This window comes from Manacus vitellinus, unplaced genomic scaffold (assembly GCF_001715985.3).
Source record: "Manacus vitellinus isolate BGI_N305 unplaced genomic scaffold, ASM171598v3 scaffold_47_pilon, whole genome shotgun sequence".
Classification (NCBI taxonomy): Eukaryota; Metazoa; Chordata; class Aves; order Passeriformes; family Pipridae; genus Manacus; species Manacus vitellinus.
The window spans coordinates 1,028,800-1,046,652 of NW_021940585.1; the positions used below are offsets into that span (position 1 = coordinate 1,028,800).

At 47.3% G+C, this 17,853-nt stretch overlaps 1 protein-coding gene across 1 annotated transcript in view; it reads right to left on the bottom strand.

The window, feature by feature from the left end:
- LGR6 (leucine rich repeat containing G protein-coupled receptor 6) overlaps positions 1-17,853 on the bottom strand; it is a 132,710-nt gene that overhangs the window by 37,155 nt on the left and 77,702 nt on the right. The window contains exon 5 of the mRNA XM_008929735.2: positions 7,410-7,625. Coding sequence (XP_008927983.2) covers positions 7,410-7,625 — 216 coding nt within the window. The remainder of the gene's footprint in view (positions 1-7,409; positions 7,626-17,853) is intronic.

The following is a 17,853-nucleotide window of genomic DNA, read 5'->3' on the forward strand; positions in this document are numbered from 1 at the left end:
GCAGGTGGATCAATGACTTTTTCTTGTTGCTTGATCTAAATCTGCCTCAGCTTGAAAAAATCTCTCACTCCACCTGGATTCAAGTGTGAGTTGTTTGGCTGAGCACAGGCAGCTCCCACTGCCAAATATTCTAGGGTAAAACAGGAGGGAGCTGGGAGTGGAGGAACAGTCAGGCTCTAGGGCAGTTTGGTAGGGGCTTGCAAAACAGAAACCAGCCCGAGACGGATGTTTGTCATTGGGATGAGAACATACAAACATTTCAGAGGAAGGGGAAGGGAGGGGAAAGATGTATGATAAAATATGTTTGCTCCTTTAAGCAAACGGGAAAAAAAGAAAAGGATGTTGCCTGCAAGAAAACTTGGATTGCGACTTTTAGAGGAGAAAAGAAGCTTGAGATCAAAATGAGAATTTTACAGGAGAAACTTCTCTTTGTCACAGGAAGAGAAGTTTGAATCTAGATGGTCTTGTCTATCAAATGTTACAGCTTCAGATCATACTGCCCTTTCTTTGCTTGGTGGTGCCAACCATTCTGGGTCCCTTTGAGCACTGGATACTGCATTTGGCAAAGAGAGGGGTTGGGTCTGCAGTTGCTCTGGAATCACACCAAGAGGTACCACAAGAACCCTGTGCCCCATATCCCTGTCTGCTGCAAGGGGAGAAGGGAATGCTGAATGCCAGGGAAATCCCTGGAGCTTGGTTGGGACGGTGTGACAGGACACCTTGTCCAAGCTCGGACATGCTGAGCAGCTGACTGCTATCACTGCAGTCAGGCAAGGAGACAGCATAGCAAAGCAATCACCTGCTGTGTTTATATTTGGCTCTAAAGTACTCTGTTTGGAGGCAGAGTAATTAAAATCATCCGAAGGAAGTTCTTTGTTGGTGAGAAAATTATGAGCAACCAAAAAAGGGAGTTATAAAAAATTTGCTGTCCAAGCTGAACTCTAGAGTTACCCAACCACATGGCAATAATAGAAACAAGAGAGCTGGAAAGGTAAACACTTGAAAAGACGTTCCTGTCTTCCATCCTACCTTTTCTTTTCCTCCCCTGGTAAACAAATTTTAACAAGTGGAATTGCAACATCTCCAGTCCCTGTCAATTTGAGCTCAGCCCACACGACGTTATATTCTGCCCTGTAAATTACAGCTGGTTTGATAACAACTGGAGGTCCTTGGTTCTGGGCTGTAAACAACCCTCAGGATTCAAAAATTTGGGAAATGTTTAAGCCCTTGCTATCAGAGCTAGAACTCATCGTTCTCCTTGGCAAGGATCTGTGTCTCTTCCTGTGCGGTCAGTGCTGTGGAGGGAGGATGGGTTTGGGCAATCATCCATGGAAGAGGCTTTGCCCAGGGAGGAGGACAGTCATTGCTGTTTTGTGGTTGTGCTGCTATGTTCTCAGCTATGCACTTCCATTGGAACACATGCTCTCTGCAACAGCAGTTGTCACACTGCACCTCTGGCAGGGTGGGACACTGGCCTAGGCACTCCTGCAGCAGCACAAGTGACGTGGGACAAGCGAGCTCCTCTGCTGTGCCAGGTAAACCCACGCTGTGCCTTGCTGAAACCAACATAAATGATTTGTCAGAATTCTGTAGACAGGCTGGGGAGAGATGCTGCAGCTTGGCTGGTGCCTCAGGTGATGAGAATTTAGAAACAAAGCAGAAAAAATCCAACCCTACGAGATTAATTTCTGACCCACAATAAGAAGTGCACAACAGATCCTAGAAGGAAGATCTTCTGTCCTTGCCAATAATTACGTATCAGAAATTGAGCATAAATGTGATTTTTTTCCCCCATAGTTCATGCAGCACCCCTAGTGGAATTTGTTTCATTTTAATTTCATTTCCTTTTCCATTTATTTTTCCAGTGGATTAAAGGATCCTGTAGAGCAGTCTGGTACTTAACTGAGAGACAGTCCAACAGCGGCTCCAGCTCTGGCAATGTAATCTCCAAGGGGACTGGGCATTTGTCTTAGACACAAGGAAAGCAGGTTGAGCTAATGCCTAGATGCTGCTTTTATGAAGGTGCTTGACTGGATGAGCAAGGAAAGGGAAATCATGTCAACATCTGGACTGTACACTGGTGAAACCAGCTCTGGCAGGCCCAAAGTATTGCTGGTATCCACGTTGTTAACTGGACGTTGGTAACTGGAAATGGGTGTAGAGAAGAGCAATAAAAATGATCCAAGGGCTGGAAAAAACTAGGGTGGAGACTTAGAGAACTCAATCTGGTTAGCTTATTAAAAATAAGATCAAGGGGATGAGTGCAGTGTAATGTATAGGATTCTTCCTGCTTACAAACTGGGTACTAAAATGGTTCTGTGATTTAGTGGAGAAAAGAATAATAAGAACAAATGTCTGAAGTCAAAGCCAAAGAAAATTCAAATGGGAAATACGAGCTTTATTTTTTTTAACACTAAGGATGAATAACCACTGGAACAGACTACAAAGAGAAATGGTGGATTCGCCATTGCTTTCATTTTTAATGACTTCATTTTTTTCTTCTCAGAGAGGACAAATGCAAACACTTTCCATCAGTTATTTGCATTAGATGATTTGAACCAAGCTCAAATCTGACACGATATGAATTATTCCACTGCACCAGCCATTGCCATGATGAACTTGCATCTCTATTGTGGCAAAATTCTCCTTTTCCTCAACTTGGACATGGATAAGTAGAGAAACCTAACTCACAAATGGTGCAAATTCCATGGATTGTTTCCGGCAGGACCAGCATGAGACTTGTCTGGTGAAGAACAAAGCTCGATCAGAAGTGACATTCTCAGAGTGCATTAGAGCATGATTTGCTTCTTCCTCAAGTGCTGGAGAGGGAAATTCACTTTTGCCAAGGCAGCGAGCCTGGTCCTCTGAGAGAAAAGGCACTTCTGCAAATTAAAAGGCTCATGAATGGGACCCAGATGTTCCAGGCAATATTGTTCTTCATGATAATGAATTGCACATGCCTGGCATTCCCCGCCAACACTGAGGTTCCCAAGAACTTCTCAGAGAGGGACTCGTAACTCCCTTGCACAGGTGAGGACAGTGATTCCCAGGGTCATCCTGATGCTCCAATCCACCAGACTGGGGTTTGTGGTGCTGGGAAGCTCCGAGTCCCACATCCATCAGCAGAAACGACTGGTGCTCAGCATCCCTGGAAAGCAGGGCTCTTTGAGGTTTGCTCCCAGGCCAGGAGGAAACTGAAAAGCAGTGGTCCCTTTTGAAAGTTTTGGCCAGAGTTACACCAGAACGAGGACTAAAATGGGAAGGGGAAACCAGGAGTCTTGGAAACTGGTTTTCTCTTCCAGTCACCAAACCATGCTGTTAGAGAGAGAGCTGCATCGTGTCCTTACATGACAAAAACTGTAAGAAAGAGGAGTTCTACTAAAGATCCTTCATTTACTACATTCACACATTTGGCTGGAAGGTGCTGCTGGGTGGCCTAGGAAGGAAGCACTTGCAGGTGAGTTGCTTTTCCTTGAAAATAAAACATCAGCTGGAATTCAGTCAAGTGCTGTACTGGGGAGAACCAGTCTTATATGAGCTTACACACTAACAGGCTTTTAAATCTCTCCATGAAGGAGGTCTTGGTGTTTAGTAGCTGTCAAAAGAGCAAATCAAATGACAGGGATGACAGGAAAAGGGAAAATAGGCAGAGAATGGCATTGTGCCACTGTATAAAGTAGAATTAATTTTTGTCTTTGATACAGGGTGCAGATCTGGTCTCTCCCTCTGAAGGTGTGAAGGAACAAGCAAGTGTCATATGTTAACTTATATTCTAATTTTACACAGACAGATAGTGACAGGACAAGGGGAAAGGTTTTAAACTGAAAGAGGGTAGATTTAGATTAGATATTAGAAATTCTTCCCTGTGAGGGTGGGGAGGCCCTGGCACAGGTTGCCCAGAGAAGCAGTGGCTGCCCCATCCCTGGAAGTGTTCGAGGCCAGGTTGGACAGGGCTTGGAGCAGCCTGGGCTAGTGGGAGGTGTCCCTGCCCATGGCAGGGGGTGGAATGAGATGAGCTTTAACCCAAATCATTCTGGGCTTCCATGTTTCAAATCAGGTAGCTGGATGGGAACTGGAAAGGGGGAACTGAGATGAGGGAAGGGTGCAACAGCCAGTAACAAATACAGTGATGGCACAGAGGAGGTGGATGCAGAGCACAAGAATTAGAGGGCTCGAGGCAAAAGTAATTGGTTGTGACATGAAAACAACTTTTCCCACAGTCCTTGTTTTTGAAAGACTTGTGAGCAGGTAGACTGGGATCAGGGCCAGATTAGAGGAGAGGAGCATCTCTTTTGCATTATGGGACCAAGTTGACCCTCTGTATGTGAGGGTCCTTTTGACAGTGGATGTTCAACATTGCAGAAATGTTTGAGTCAAGCTGGTTTCCAGGAGATAAGGCTCCCTCTGGACCCAAACAGGGAAGAATTTGGGTTTTGACCTCATTTGTGTTAACTGAAGGGATTCTCTGCTATGTGATGAAAGCAAAACTACTCTAAGGCTTTCTCTATCCAGGTCCCTCATTACAGGGCAAACCTCTCTACTGCTTGGCCTGTTTTGGAGGGGTCACTCAGAGCATCTTTGATGAGAGCTCCTTTGATGACGTCAGGAAAGGAGGGAACTGCAGCCCACTGCAGAGGTGTGGCAGCAAGGACACATCTGCAGCGTGGGGGATTTCTTGGCAATGGATCCTAAATTCACCCATGTAAGATTTTACTTGCTGACCCCTCTGGGCAGCAGGACTGAAAGAGGTGCTGTGATTCCTGGCTCAAGATTTGACTTTCTGCTGAATTCAGCTGACAGAGGAGAGGAGGGACACTAATGAGAACTGCTGTCATGCACTTTATCGGCCTGTCAGCGCAGCAGCATGGGGGTTTCAGATGCTGACTGCTAAATGAAAAATCTTTTATGCTCAAGAAAGAAGATGCTTTTTGTAAAACAACCTTTGCTTCATACAAACGATTAGCTGAAAAGCATTCATGACTATTTCTGCTTGCAGATACTAAGATACATATGATCCTGAGTAGATGAGACTGGGAGGTAACATATTCAGTATCCTATTCCCATGAGCTACCCTGATCAAATATCCACCTCCCTTCTGCCATCCCAGCACAGTGCCAGAATCCCAGCACACAGAGCACGTGTTGTTAAAACTGGGAAAGGATGGTGCCAATTACTGAGACTCATGGATTTCATGATGAGTGATTTACAGGAGGCTCTGCTCACTGAAGTGCCTGCAACCCAGCAATAGATGGGAATAAGATCAGGGAATTCCTCAGCAAAGGTGTAATTTATTAGCAGAGACTGAAGCCTTAAAGTATTCCAGACTGAGGTTGGGATACTCTGATGCTGGTGCCTTGTGGCAGTGCAGGATGGTCACCCACATCTCTCCCAAAGGCCCAAGGTGTGTGGAGGAGGAACAGCAGCACATCTCTGCACCTGGGAGGCTCCTGCCCTCAGCCATGGTCAGCTGTGTCTGTGAGTATTGATCAGGCTGAATAGAAGAGATTCCTCTGTGCTCATCCACATCTGCCCTCGGCTCTCCTCCCCCAGGGGCTCCTTTTAATACCTCTGTGGCTGGAAGTTCCCGGTGTTTATGGCAGCAGCCAGCTTTTCTCCATCTACCTGCAAATCCAGACATTTCCAGAGGAATGCATGGAGGTATCATCTGCATCCCGGTAGGGAAAGTCTCCTCTCCAGCTTGGCTGGCTTTTGGGGACATTTGTTTGTCAGCTTGGTGGGTGAGTCTGGAGCGAGGACACATCCCTGGTAGGGGACAGGAGGAACACTGGGTGACTTTCCACTGGTGGTGTGCTGACAAGGGTTTGCATGGAAGCATGGAAGAGATTTATGGGGCCAGTTCTGCCAAACACTTGTGATCCCACAAAAATGTAGCATCGTGTCCCACAGAGCCTGGCAGGATCACACATGTGTTCCCTTCCAATTGTATGTGGTGGGACATTATTCTCTCCCTTGTGACCTACTGGTCAATGACTTTTATTTCTCAAGCTTGCCTGTTTAATTAAGGAGTTGCTTCTCGCCCAGATTATGGGATAAACCCAAATGAAAGCAGCATGCTTTGGAGGCTGAAATAAAACCCCAAATGTCAGCTCACCCGCTGGGCGAATTATTAAAGCTGACTGAAGTGGTTGCATTATGGTGGCCATGGGTTGCCTTGCAGAACGAGCACTATTGTGGGTGAAAACTACTTTTTTGACTTTTCTCAAGTTGCTTTTCACATTTCTCCTAAATAAGCCTTTATGCTTTGTCTAAACAGCTGAAGTTGATGTTTAATAAAACCCTGAACTGTGCTTTGTCCAAGCACTTTCTATGCTGGATGGCTTCAGTAAACACTTTAAATTTTGAAAAGAAAATAATTGCTAAACTTTCACTAAGGCACTACATGCTGAGGTTACTTAACACCCTGGTATCAGTACAAATTACCAAACTGGAGGTGGCATTTCATGTGGATAGAGGAGCTCTAAAGCAGTTGACAATCACACCTGAACTTGCTAATCAACACCAAAGAATTAATGAGTAGCTATTTGCATATGTAAATTTCCTTTTAAGAGCAAGATAATCTACAAGCCTCTGTTGATAGAAAGGATGTCCCTCCTGAGCAGCTGCCAGAGGCATCAGTTCTTATTCTGATTGTGGGTTGTGAGTGGTTTAGTATCTCTCTGCCCCTGGAGTGAATGTTTCCCTCCTGGACCAGGTGTCCTGGAGCAGCACTGCTCTCCACATCTCCCCAAACACTGTCAGTAAAGTGCTCATAGTGCAAACTGGACAGCAACCACTGCAAAAACATCCGACCTGAAGATGGAACACAGTCATGCAAATAAGAAGACATGGGCTTGGACAAGGTGCTGAGGTTAAACCTCTGGTTTAAAATCATATTTGGTGAAAAAAAGGGGGTTTTTGGTATGCTTTCCAAGAAATAAAAATATTGCTTTTTTAACCTGACTGCAAGTTGTTGCAGTTTAATTTTTGTTCATGTTGCTAGAAATTCCCCTAGTTTTAACACAGGGATTGGAAGAAGGAAAAGAAATAAGAAGCTTTTGGTTGTTTGATTCTTCAAGGAAAAAAAAAATCTGTTTTTTGTTTCCAGATACTAATTTTTTTTTTTTTAAAATACAAAGCATTTCTTGAATTATATCGGGGAGCTTTTTAGCTCTTCAGTTAAAAGTGGGGAAACTATGAAAAAAAAATTGAAAGAGGCAATTTTAACATTTCTTATCAAATGATGGGTATTCCCCGACCCTTTGAACAAAACCTCTGCCCCAGCAGCAAAAAGCTGCTTCTGGGGAGTGACCCCCAGGTCTTCCCACAGGAGGAGGACCCCTGGGCCAGGCACAGGCAGCACCTTGTCCCAGCCAGAGGATGCAGGGGAGTAAGAAGTGGAGAAGGCTTACAGCACCACGAGGCTGCTGAGGTTCTGGAAGGCGTAATCGGGGATGTGCCAGATCTGGTTGAGTGCCAGGGTCATGGCTTGGAGCGCTGGCAGGTGGTTCAGAGCTCGGACAGGGATCTCCGTCAGGGCGTTATCGTCCAGCCACAGGTGACGCAGAGAGAGCAGCCCCTCGAAGCTCCTCTCGGGCACCACGGAGATGAGATTTGCATCCAGGCGTCTGAGTGGGAAAGAAACAGGGTGGGGATCAGTGAGAGACCGATCTTTCATTGCTCTCCCTGCCCGCAGTGTTATGCAAAGAGAGTGACGCCTTGGGATGGGTTGATGGCCAGGGAGATTGGATTAGGCTGTAAATAGTGATTAACAAAAGAAAGCATCAGTGCGAGGCTCCTGCCTATGCTGGGAGATGTCTGACCGCCAAGGATCATCCTTTATTGATGGTCCTTCGGTGCTGCCAATGGATGGCAGCTTCTGAAGCACAGTGGTTGGGCTAAGTCCTTCCATGTGGGCCCCCCAGACGGGCACTGGCCAGCTGTGGCTTGCAGCCACCCCCCGTAAAACTGAGCATCAAAGCTGCAGCCCCTGGGGCTGGGCTTGCCATGGATCTGCCTGAGCAATGTGTGGAGGCACAGCCCAGTCTGGGGTACCCCACAGCCCTCTCACAGCCCAGTCTGGGGTACCCACAGCCCTCTCACGGTCCAGTTTGGGGTACCCCACAGCCCTCTCACGGCCCAGTCTGGGGTACCCCACAGCCCTCTCACGGCCCAGTCTGGGGTACCCCACAGCCCTGTCACACCCACGGCCGTGCGGGACAGCCAAACCAAACCGTGCTGCCAAAACCCCACGCCACAAGAGAAGGATTTGTCTGCAAATGTGAGATATGTGGCAACCCTGCTTGGGGTCCAGCATCTGAGCAGAACACCCAGAGGTACCTGCAAAGGCACTGTGAGGAGTCAGACCCTATGTCACCGTGCAGGAATTAAACTCTTGTTCTTGTGTTGCACAAGTTTGGGCCTTTCTGCCCCCTTCCTTTGCCAATGGCTTTTTTTAAAATCATGATGAAAACCTTAAGGCGGCTGAATTTGAGGTTTAAATCGGTGAGAAACTTTAATTTTGAAGACTTGTTTTTGCTTCAAAATAGAACGAGAAGCCAAAAAATATTAAGCTTATTACGAAAAAAGTTTAAAAGTTAGGTTTGGAAATCATCTCTCTAAAGATCTCTTGTTGCAACAATGGTGAGCAGGATACAATGTGTTATCTGTAGATTTTAAAACCAAAATATAAGAGGAAAACACTTCACATTTGGATGAAATACCAGGAAACAATTATACCAAGGAAAAAGCAAATTTTAATTTCCATCAGCCAACACAGCTTATTTTATTTTTCCAAGCTATCTAAAGGAAAGATCTCTGAATTCAAATTGCAAAGAGAAAGCACTTTGTTTCTTATCAAAGCATGAGAGAAGGAAGTTAACAGAGCTGTCACGGCCCAGCCCTCAACTCAACAATCCTCCTAAAAGGAATGTGGTAAAGAAATTAGTATTCTTGACTGTGTTACTTACAGTACATAAAGTAATATTTTTGATTAAAGTTACCCCCCTGGCACTAGACCCTTATTCAAAGAGCACAAACATTTCCTAGGTCACAAAGCACTGCAATGAACTTCTGGTCTGCAGGAGGAGACCAAATGTCCCATCTCAGGTGGGAGCAGGGAAGAGGCCAGGTCAGACCGTGCTCCTTGCATGGGGTATGGGAGTGATTTCCTGTGTGAAACTCTCAGATGATCCTGGGAAACAGACCTTTCCCTACACCACAGAAAGAAGCATTTCCTGCCCTGGTTGGACAAAGATGGAAATTTGAACCTGGTTGAGAAGTGCAGTCAAACCTTCCTGAGATCTCCCTTGGACAAATGTCCTTTCAATGCAGTGTACAAGTTCTGATACAGCATCACCTTAGACTGAAATGATCATCTAGTATGGGTTAAATAACTTTTTTATTACTCCCATTTTGCCACATTAATGTATTAACCACCGAGGCTGGTGAGGTACTGTCTGTGATTCTGTTTTCCTGGATTCCACTACTCTTGCATTGCCACAAAGTGACATTTCCTGGTGCAAGGCTGTTCAGCTGAGAGTTTCTCAGCCAGTTCTGTTGATTCTTCTGTGGATGAGAAAAGCACATCACACCCAAATCTCACTTTCACTGCCACAGGATTTGCATTTTTGCTCAGAGGGCTGATATAGGACAATGAATTGTGAATTTTCCTGTTGAAGAGGGTGGGCATGTTTCAAGTTCTGCCTCAATTTACCAAGTGTCCCCAGGATTGCAATCGAGTCAGTGAACAGCATCATTCATCCTTCTGAGACAACAAACCCAAAGAGTAAAGAGCAGAAAAGCAAACTCTGCAGCAGCTCAAGGTAAGATTAAAGATTCTATTTGAAAACATACTCATGAAAATGTTTTAGGACAAACAAGAACTTTCTGACAAAAATTGTGTGGGAAATGTTAATCTTTTCTTATTTTTTTCCATTCCTTCCTCAGCATAAGAAGTCTGTTAGTTTTTGGCATCATAATCTGCTAAAAAAAAAAAAAAAGGAAGTATTGCTTACTTTTCCTGGAGACATTCTTTCATCCAAATCCCTATATGTTTACTGAAAAAATTTTTAAAGTGAATGCTCAGTTTCAAGTTTAATTAATTAAGGAACAGACAATGAAAATATCCACAGAGAATAGTTATCATTTCTCAAAACAAATTAAGCTTTCAGAAACGGAGATGCTAAAGCAGAGCCAAAGACTGGTACAGCAGGCTGAGCTGGGGCAGGGACAGGGACAGGGACAGGGACAGGGACAGGGACAGGGACAGGGACAGGGGAGCAAGGTGGAGCCCATGGCTGTCTGATTTTATGTCTCACTTTTTCATGAACTCCTGGGTGAAGACATGGCCCACAGGGGAGTTTGGTTTCAGTGTGACAGTGCCCCAGGAGCTGGGGAAACCATAAATGTCGATGGCTTTGCTCCAGGGCTATTTAGCACACTCTCAGGAAAGGCTCTTTTTTCCCTGGTCCATCAGTATGAAAAGTGCCAGTGAGGCAGCTTGGGGGCCTTGGGGGATTTTTTTTGAGGGACACCTCCCTCTGGTTAGTACAGGGCCAATAACTTGGATCTATCCAAGGAGATTGTTAATGCTCCTGGATGACCTCTGGCTTTGGACTTGCTGCAGCTCCAAGCCAGACTCTGCTCCACATCACCACACCTTGCTGGCAGTGAGAGGTCACCTCTGCAAGACTCAGATGAACCCCAGCTCTCCTGCCCCTCAGCTCTGCAGGAGCTGCCTAGTGGCAACGTGGTGAGTTGTGCATATCTGGCCACTGTCTGGGGTCATAACACATAAGACACTCTCTGGGGTCACATGCTCGGGAGGTGTTGGGGAGCTTCAGCCACATAATTACTGTCTTAATCTGCTTCAGAGTGTGGAGAGCAGAGCCCAGACAGATTCCTCAGTAGAGTGACAGGGAGACTTTCTGCTGGTAGTGATGTACTGGGCCTGAGCCTTCTCAGAAACAGCAGCCTGCTTGGACCTCAGCACAGCAAGATGCACCTATCTGGAGCCAGGGAAGTTAAAATTAGGAACAAGGAAGTTACAAGTGAAGGCATTTCATATGCAGCATAATGGGCAGGACTCCTTAAATGCCTTTGCAGCATTGACGGGGGGACAGGGAACGTGGATTCAGTGACAGCTGCATTCCTGGCACCAAAAGGTCTCTGGGATGTTTAATTGCTCCTCAGGGACCTGCTGGCTCTTTCTGGAATAGAGGTGCATTCTTTCTAATAAAAGCTGTGCATGTGGGGATTGCTAATTGCTATGGCTTTCAGACAGCTCTCTACTCTCTTCTGGAAGCAGAAAAGCTGAAGTTCCTGGCACGGAGCTGTTAGTAATTATATCAATTATACTAAACAAAAACCAACCCAACAGTTCTCTCCTTTCTTCAGTGTGTGACTCTGGCTCTGTAAGTGTTTTGTGTTATGATTTATACCTGAGATAATTGGGCCGATTAGTGGGTAAATGGGACAGCGCAGGCTGGGGCTGGCTCCTCACCTTCCACAGAGATGTTTTAATCTTTCTTTCACCAAATCACTCAGTTGGCTTTCCTTGCAAGCTTTAACCCGTTGGTTGCTTACAGAGGAAGACGCCTCTTTCACGGAGCTGCTGGAGGGCTTAGGAGTGGGACTTCATCCCACACCTGCTGTCCAACAGTGCTGTGGGTCTGGAGAGTGAATGACACACAGTGACTCCAAATGTCAGCATGGACAAGATTTCCAAGTGACTTCACGGGCTCAAGCAAGGCCCTGAAGAGCATTGTCCTGCTCATTGCATTCAGAAGGAGCTGATTTTAAGTGGGACATTCAAGAACAGCAGCTTATGAAAATCACCAGCTGCTGGAAAGTCTCAGCTCCTGGCTTTAGAGCTGCATCTACTGCTTAGAGTTACAGGGCATTTATATGACTTCAAGGTGACACTGGGTCAAAAGTGCCTAAAAGGGCCTGCAGACACCTCAGACTTTATTCCATTTTCTTTTTTAAGAACTACAGGAGTGGGTAGAGAGTGAGCTGCCTGGAAGAACATCAAAAGTGCCTTGGTCTGAGGCAATGCCATCTTTGTTCCCTGAGTGGATGTTCACATCTATGCAGAGCCCCGGTGAGAGGGGCAGGTCAGCACTAAATGTGAGCATGCCTCAGCCTGCCAGTTGGTTCCTTTGCTGCAGCCTGGAAAGCAATAGAAAGGCTCAATGCCATGCTGTCAGGAAATATCCCAAATGTTGCTGCTGGTTTTTTCCTTCCTCATACACAGCAGAGCCAGTAAGAGCTGACTGTCTGGGTGCCTTAGACCAGTTATGTGCAGTAACTGGCTTGCAGTGTAGACTGGGTTGTTCCCCACAGCCCAGTCATCACAGGGCAGTGGAACCTCAAACTGCAGCCCATCCTCACAGTAGTTTTTGCAATATATTGGGCTGTTGTTTCCTTTGAGAAAGTTGGAGGAGACTTGCCACCAAAGATCACATGCAGCACTGAGTGGTGCTGGACGGGGCTGTACTCTCTCCAAACCAGGGAGTTCCTCTGCATTGTAATTCTCTGTCCACAGCAGAACACAGGACATAAAGAAAGGATGTTCTGGAGGAAGAGCTGTGGCTGTTGAAGGAGTGAGGACTGACCCAGCAGCCCTGGGAGGAAGTTCTCTGGAGTGAGGAGCTGGTTGTCTCCCTGGCCCCAGTGTGCACGTGTGTCAGCTGAACAGAGCTGATCTCACCAGAAATGTCTAATTGGTGCCTCCAGGCAATCATGTCTCTCTTCCTGTCTGAGTTTATCTTGAAAGGCTCGATTGAGTTACCTCCTCTCCCATAATAGGATCTAAGTTCCTTGTAGTAACATAAGAAGGAGATGATGTCACTGCAGCTAAACTTCTCTGATAACTTACTAACGACTGGGGCCAACGCCTCAGCTCCTTTCTCAGGCAGAGCTCCCAGACACACTGAGTCAGTGCCTGGCTGGTGAGCTCCCCGGGAACCTGCTGTGCAAGGAGCTGAGGGCACAGCAAGGGAGGCAGGATGGCTCCAGAGCCACCTGCTTGAGGGCAGTCTGTCCCCTTCTGCCACACTCCCCTGCAAACCAGCTCCACACGTGCTGCTCTTTCTGCCTGGCACAGCACCTGGTGGGGCCAGGACACACAGAGGCAGGATGTTCTGGGTCCCTGAGCCTGCCCAGATAACCCAGGGGAAGAGCAAGGGCTTCTTCCATCAACTAATATCAACTGGGATAGAACAAAGGCAGCCAAGGATTGCAGTGGTCACCTGGAAAAGGGAAACCAGGTTAAATTTCTGCTCTGCCCATTATGTTCTTGTTACCACCATGTACTGCAGACATGGTAGGAGAATGGACTTGTTGGAGTGGGTCCAGAGGAGGCCACTCTGAGGCCTGGAGCCCCTCTGCTGTGGAGACAGGCTGGGAGAGCTGGGGCTGTTCAACCTGGAGAAGTCTCTGGGGAGACATGAGAGCCCCTTCCAGTGCCTAAAGGGGGGCTATAAGAAAGATGGGGACAAATTTTTAAGTAGGGTCTGCAGCAATAGGTCAAGGGGTGGTGGTTTTAAACTAAAAGAGGGGAGATCCAGACTAGATATAAGGAAGAAATTTTTTATGATAAGGGTGCTGAAACATCAACACGGGTTGCCCAGAGAGGTGGTGGATGTCCCATCCCTGGTAACATTCAAGGCCAGGTTGAACGGGGCTCTGAGCAACCTGATCTAGTTCAAGATGTCCCTGCTCATTGCAGGGGGTTGGACTAGATGACCTTTAAGGTCCCTTCCAACCCCAAGCATTCTATTATTCTATGAATGACACATTATCGCCTTGTAGGCCTGTTTCTAAACCTGGGCTCTCTGCCCCTGCAGAGTTCACAGCCCTCAAGCAACACTCACAGGTGTTGCCTAGTTCCATTTCCAGGTTGAAAACTCTTGTGAAAACCCCAGGCAGTGAATGGAGGTTCAAGACACAAACATGTTTGCAGTTGGCTGTGAAACAAGACCTGGTGGAAAAGTTTGCAGGGCTCTGTTTGGACTGCAAAGAGTCTTCACTCCTGACTTAATGGGGCATGTTCCTCTGGGAAGCCCTCCACAAGGGATGCTCAGGAAATGAAATCAGAGCAATACCTAGACTCCACACAAAGTGCCTTTGGTGTAGACAAGAGGGCTTTGTTATCCCTGGTTGCAGACACCTCCAAAACCCCTCAGGTCAGAACGGTACAAGAAGGATTGCCAAAATCTCTGTGCAGCTATAGAAACTGCTGACAGCTGGGCAGCTGTGCCAGCTCCCCCCACCAGCCCTATCTCTGTGTGCCTGGCATTGCCCCCCTTGGCCATGGTGCCAGGCACAGGGAAATGGAGAAGGTACAGAGCCTGTGCAGAGTGGCTCCAAGGCCTACCAAGCAATGTGGGGCCTGCACATTTGCTGGGAAACACGGTGTTTGTCAAGCATACAAGCCAGCTGGGAAAGAGAAGGAAAAACAGCCCTTGGGGACAGGAGGAACAGGACACACTGTGCTCTGGGGAGAGGGGCTCTGAACAGGTCACTGCACACCGAGACACCCCCAGAGCCAAGCCTGCACTGTGTCCATCTCTGGGGCCCTCAGCACAAGAAGCATGTGGGCCTCTTTGAGGGCATCCAGAGAAGGCCAAGGAGATGCTCCAAGGGCTGGAGCCCCTCTGCTCTGGAGCCAGGCTGGGAGAGCTGGGGGTGTTCAGCCTGGAGAAGGCTCTGGGGAAGGCCTTAGAGCCCCTTCCAGTGCCTAAAGGGGCTCCAGGAGAGCTGGAGAGGGACTTTGGACAAGGGCCTGGAGTGACGAGACAAGGGGGAATGGCTTCACACTGCCAGAGGGCAGGGTTAGATGGGATATTGGGAAGAAATTCTTTCCTGTGAGGGTGCTGAGGCCCTGGCACAGATTGCCCCAGAGAAGCTGTGGCTGCCCCATCCCTGGAAGTGTCCAAGGCCAGGTTGGACGGGGCTTGGAGCAACCTGGGCTAGTGGAAGGTGTCCCTGCCCATGGCACAAGGTAGAAGGAGGTGAGCTTTAAGATCCCTTCCAATCCAAACCATTCCATGATTCCATGACTCTACGGTAGATGTTACCAGTTTAAATATGTTTTTCGTTCCTTGCTTGCCTTCCTATCTCCAGTTTACCTGAAGCTTCTCTGTGGTTCACTAGGAGTGCTTAAACATCAGTGCATGTACATCTGGGACCCATCTCCCTTTTGCACTGACACATCTACTGTATGGAACATCTGGGACCCATTGTCCACAGTGTCTATTGATTTGTCACCAGAGACGTGCTGTGTGCCCCAGGGACTTGTGTGGATAAGCCAGTGGGTTAAGGTTCATGAGTCCCCATAATAAAGGTCAATAGAAAACACTCTGGAATATAGGTCAATGGAAAACACTCTGGAACTATATGACTATATGACTTTAGGAGGCAGGAGTGTGTGTGTGGATTGTGGATGCGAGCTGTGATTATAATTTTTTTAGTGTCTGCAATGTGCCTGGAACACACACTGAGGGCAGTCAAGGTAGCATGTACCTCTTCCTGACAGCTCTTACAGTCTGAGATGGGAAGTGACATTGCATATGAGAGGGGTATGACAATGGAATTATGTTAAAGTGTTTGCCAGAGTCTCTTCTGAGGGACATTTGCTTATTTAAGGGGAATACTGCAGTAACTGCAGTGTAGGTACAATCTAGACAGACATGCAACCACCAGTTTCAGCTTGGTGTAAGTGATCTCTTGAGTTCTTATCCAAATGGAGCTCCTGGTGGCCCTGCTGGATTGCTACAGTCAACACAGAGAAGTTTGGAGGTGACTAGAGCACCTGACGGGCGCAGCCAGGGAGGTATAGCCACTGCCAAGCTGCTGGACAAACACAGCTCAAACCACCCACCTGTGCTGTGACCTCTTCACTTGGCAGCACAGCTGGTGAATTCTGGAAGTGCTGGGGCATGGCAAGGGAGTCCCTCATCCTCACCCCCTTCCGAGTGTTGCCAACCACCAGCTCAGTGATTGGGAAAATTAGAGGGTGAAGTCTCAAGAGAGGAACCGACTCAGGGGATCATCATGGGGCCACATGATGGCCCAGCTCAAGGTTGTTGGGAGCTGAATGACCTACTTTCTACACATTCCAGGAAAGAATTTCAAAAGCTGTAAAGAGATGAAGCTGCTGCTTTTTACACACAGTGTGCACAAATGAGGCATCTGATGCATTTGATGCATTACTTTCTATGTCTTACATCACATCCACCATTCTTGGGAGGAGATAGCAATTCATGCAGACACCTGCTTTTCTGTATTATTTTCCAGTTCTGAAGTGACTGAAGTTGGCTTAACTTTTAGCTGATAGTCTGACAAACAACACAACACACTTGTCTTTCTGGGAGATGAATCCGGGGATCATTCACAGCATGGACACTCACAAGTATGAGACATATGGACATTGCCTTTATGTAAACTTCACATCAACTCATTGCTCAAAGACAGCAGATAATGGACGGAGAACAAATGCAGGCAGGGATTTATTGGGGCACTGCTAAAGAGAACTGTTCCTTGAAGATCATACATTCAACAGCCTGTGTGTGGTCTTTAAATCTTCTCAAAAAAGCTACTGAGGTCATTGTAGTGGGATAACCACATTGCATTTCATGCTTTTTTCCTCCTAAGCAGAAAAGGCTCTAATTTGACCAGCTGAGTTCCTCCTACTGACAGCACCCATGTCTGTGATGTACCCAGTAGCCATGTCTCATTTCTGACTTGCCCTCGGAACTTTGGTTATTAAGTCAAATCCCTCCAGCTCTGAAATGCAGAGAAATATCTCCCTGGTTAGAGGGTAAGCTGCTCCTTGTACTTGTATTTTTGGGCATGGTGATCTCCTCTGAAAGGTTTCCCTGAGGGCTCCACAAGTGTGTGCTGGGTCGTGGGGCACAGGGCCATGGGGGAGGAGAGATGCTCAGCTCTGCTTTGGTACCCACGCTCTGATGGTCTGTGTAAGCTTGGGGGGCTGGTTTTGACAGATAAAAATGAGGGGTGGGGACGGGGACATTTTTTTTTTTGCTCTCCAAGGGTAGGAAAACCACATCTCGCCCAGCCTTATTCACACAGAACTTGAAATAGGGTCTTTTCATAGCCAGAAGAGAAAATCAGAGTCCTCCAGAGAGTGATTCATGCCCCAGACAGGGCTCTGAGATAACAGATGATTCACCCTCTGGAGATGCTGATCATTTTCCACTGCTGATGAGGTGAGGTGAGTAATATCTAGACAGCTACAGTCAGAGGAGACAAATCCACCTGGGCTGCCCGAGGGAGATGTGGGCACAGCAGGAACTTACTCCAAGTGAAGAAAGGTTGTGGAGTGAGGCCATGGAGGTGACTCAGAAGAATTTGATCTCCTTCTTGGTGGTATTTTAGGATCTCCCACCATGAGGGAAGGATCTAGCACCCCAGTCACAACAGAGGCACAAAGACACCAGTCTCCTGGTCTCCTCAACATCCCAACTACAAACCTGGCCCAGGCTGTTCCATTGCAGTGCCAAATGCCAGCGGGGCTGATCCCACTGCTCTTATCTCAGGGCTGCAAAGGGGAGGCAGTGAAGCTGCTTGTTGGGTCCTACCAAGAACACAGTGACCAAGCCACAGGTTTTGCCCCTGTAAAAGAGTGTGATGCATGTTCTGCCAAGTGGATTTACCAACAGCTTTTGAAAATGTACCGGTGCTCATCATTGCAGTAAAAATGCCAGTGCTCTTCAGAGGTCCTGGGCAACATGCCCTAAACAACATGGGGAGACAAGTTGAATGGCAGAGAAAGCTGCTGGAATACCAACTAAGGTCCAGCCATGCACTTGGTTTCCCAGTCTGGGATAC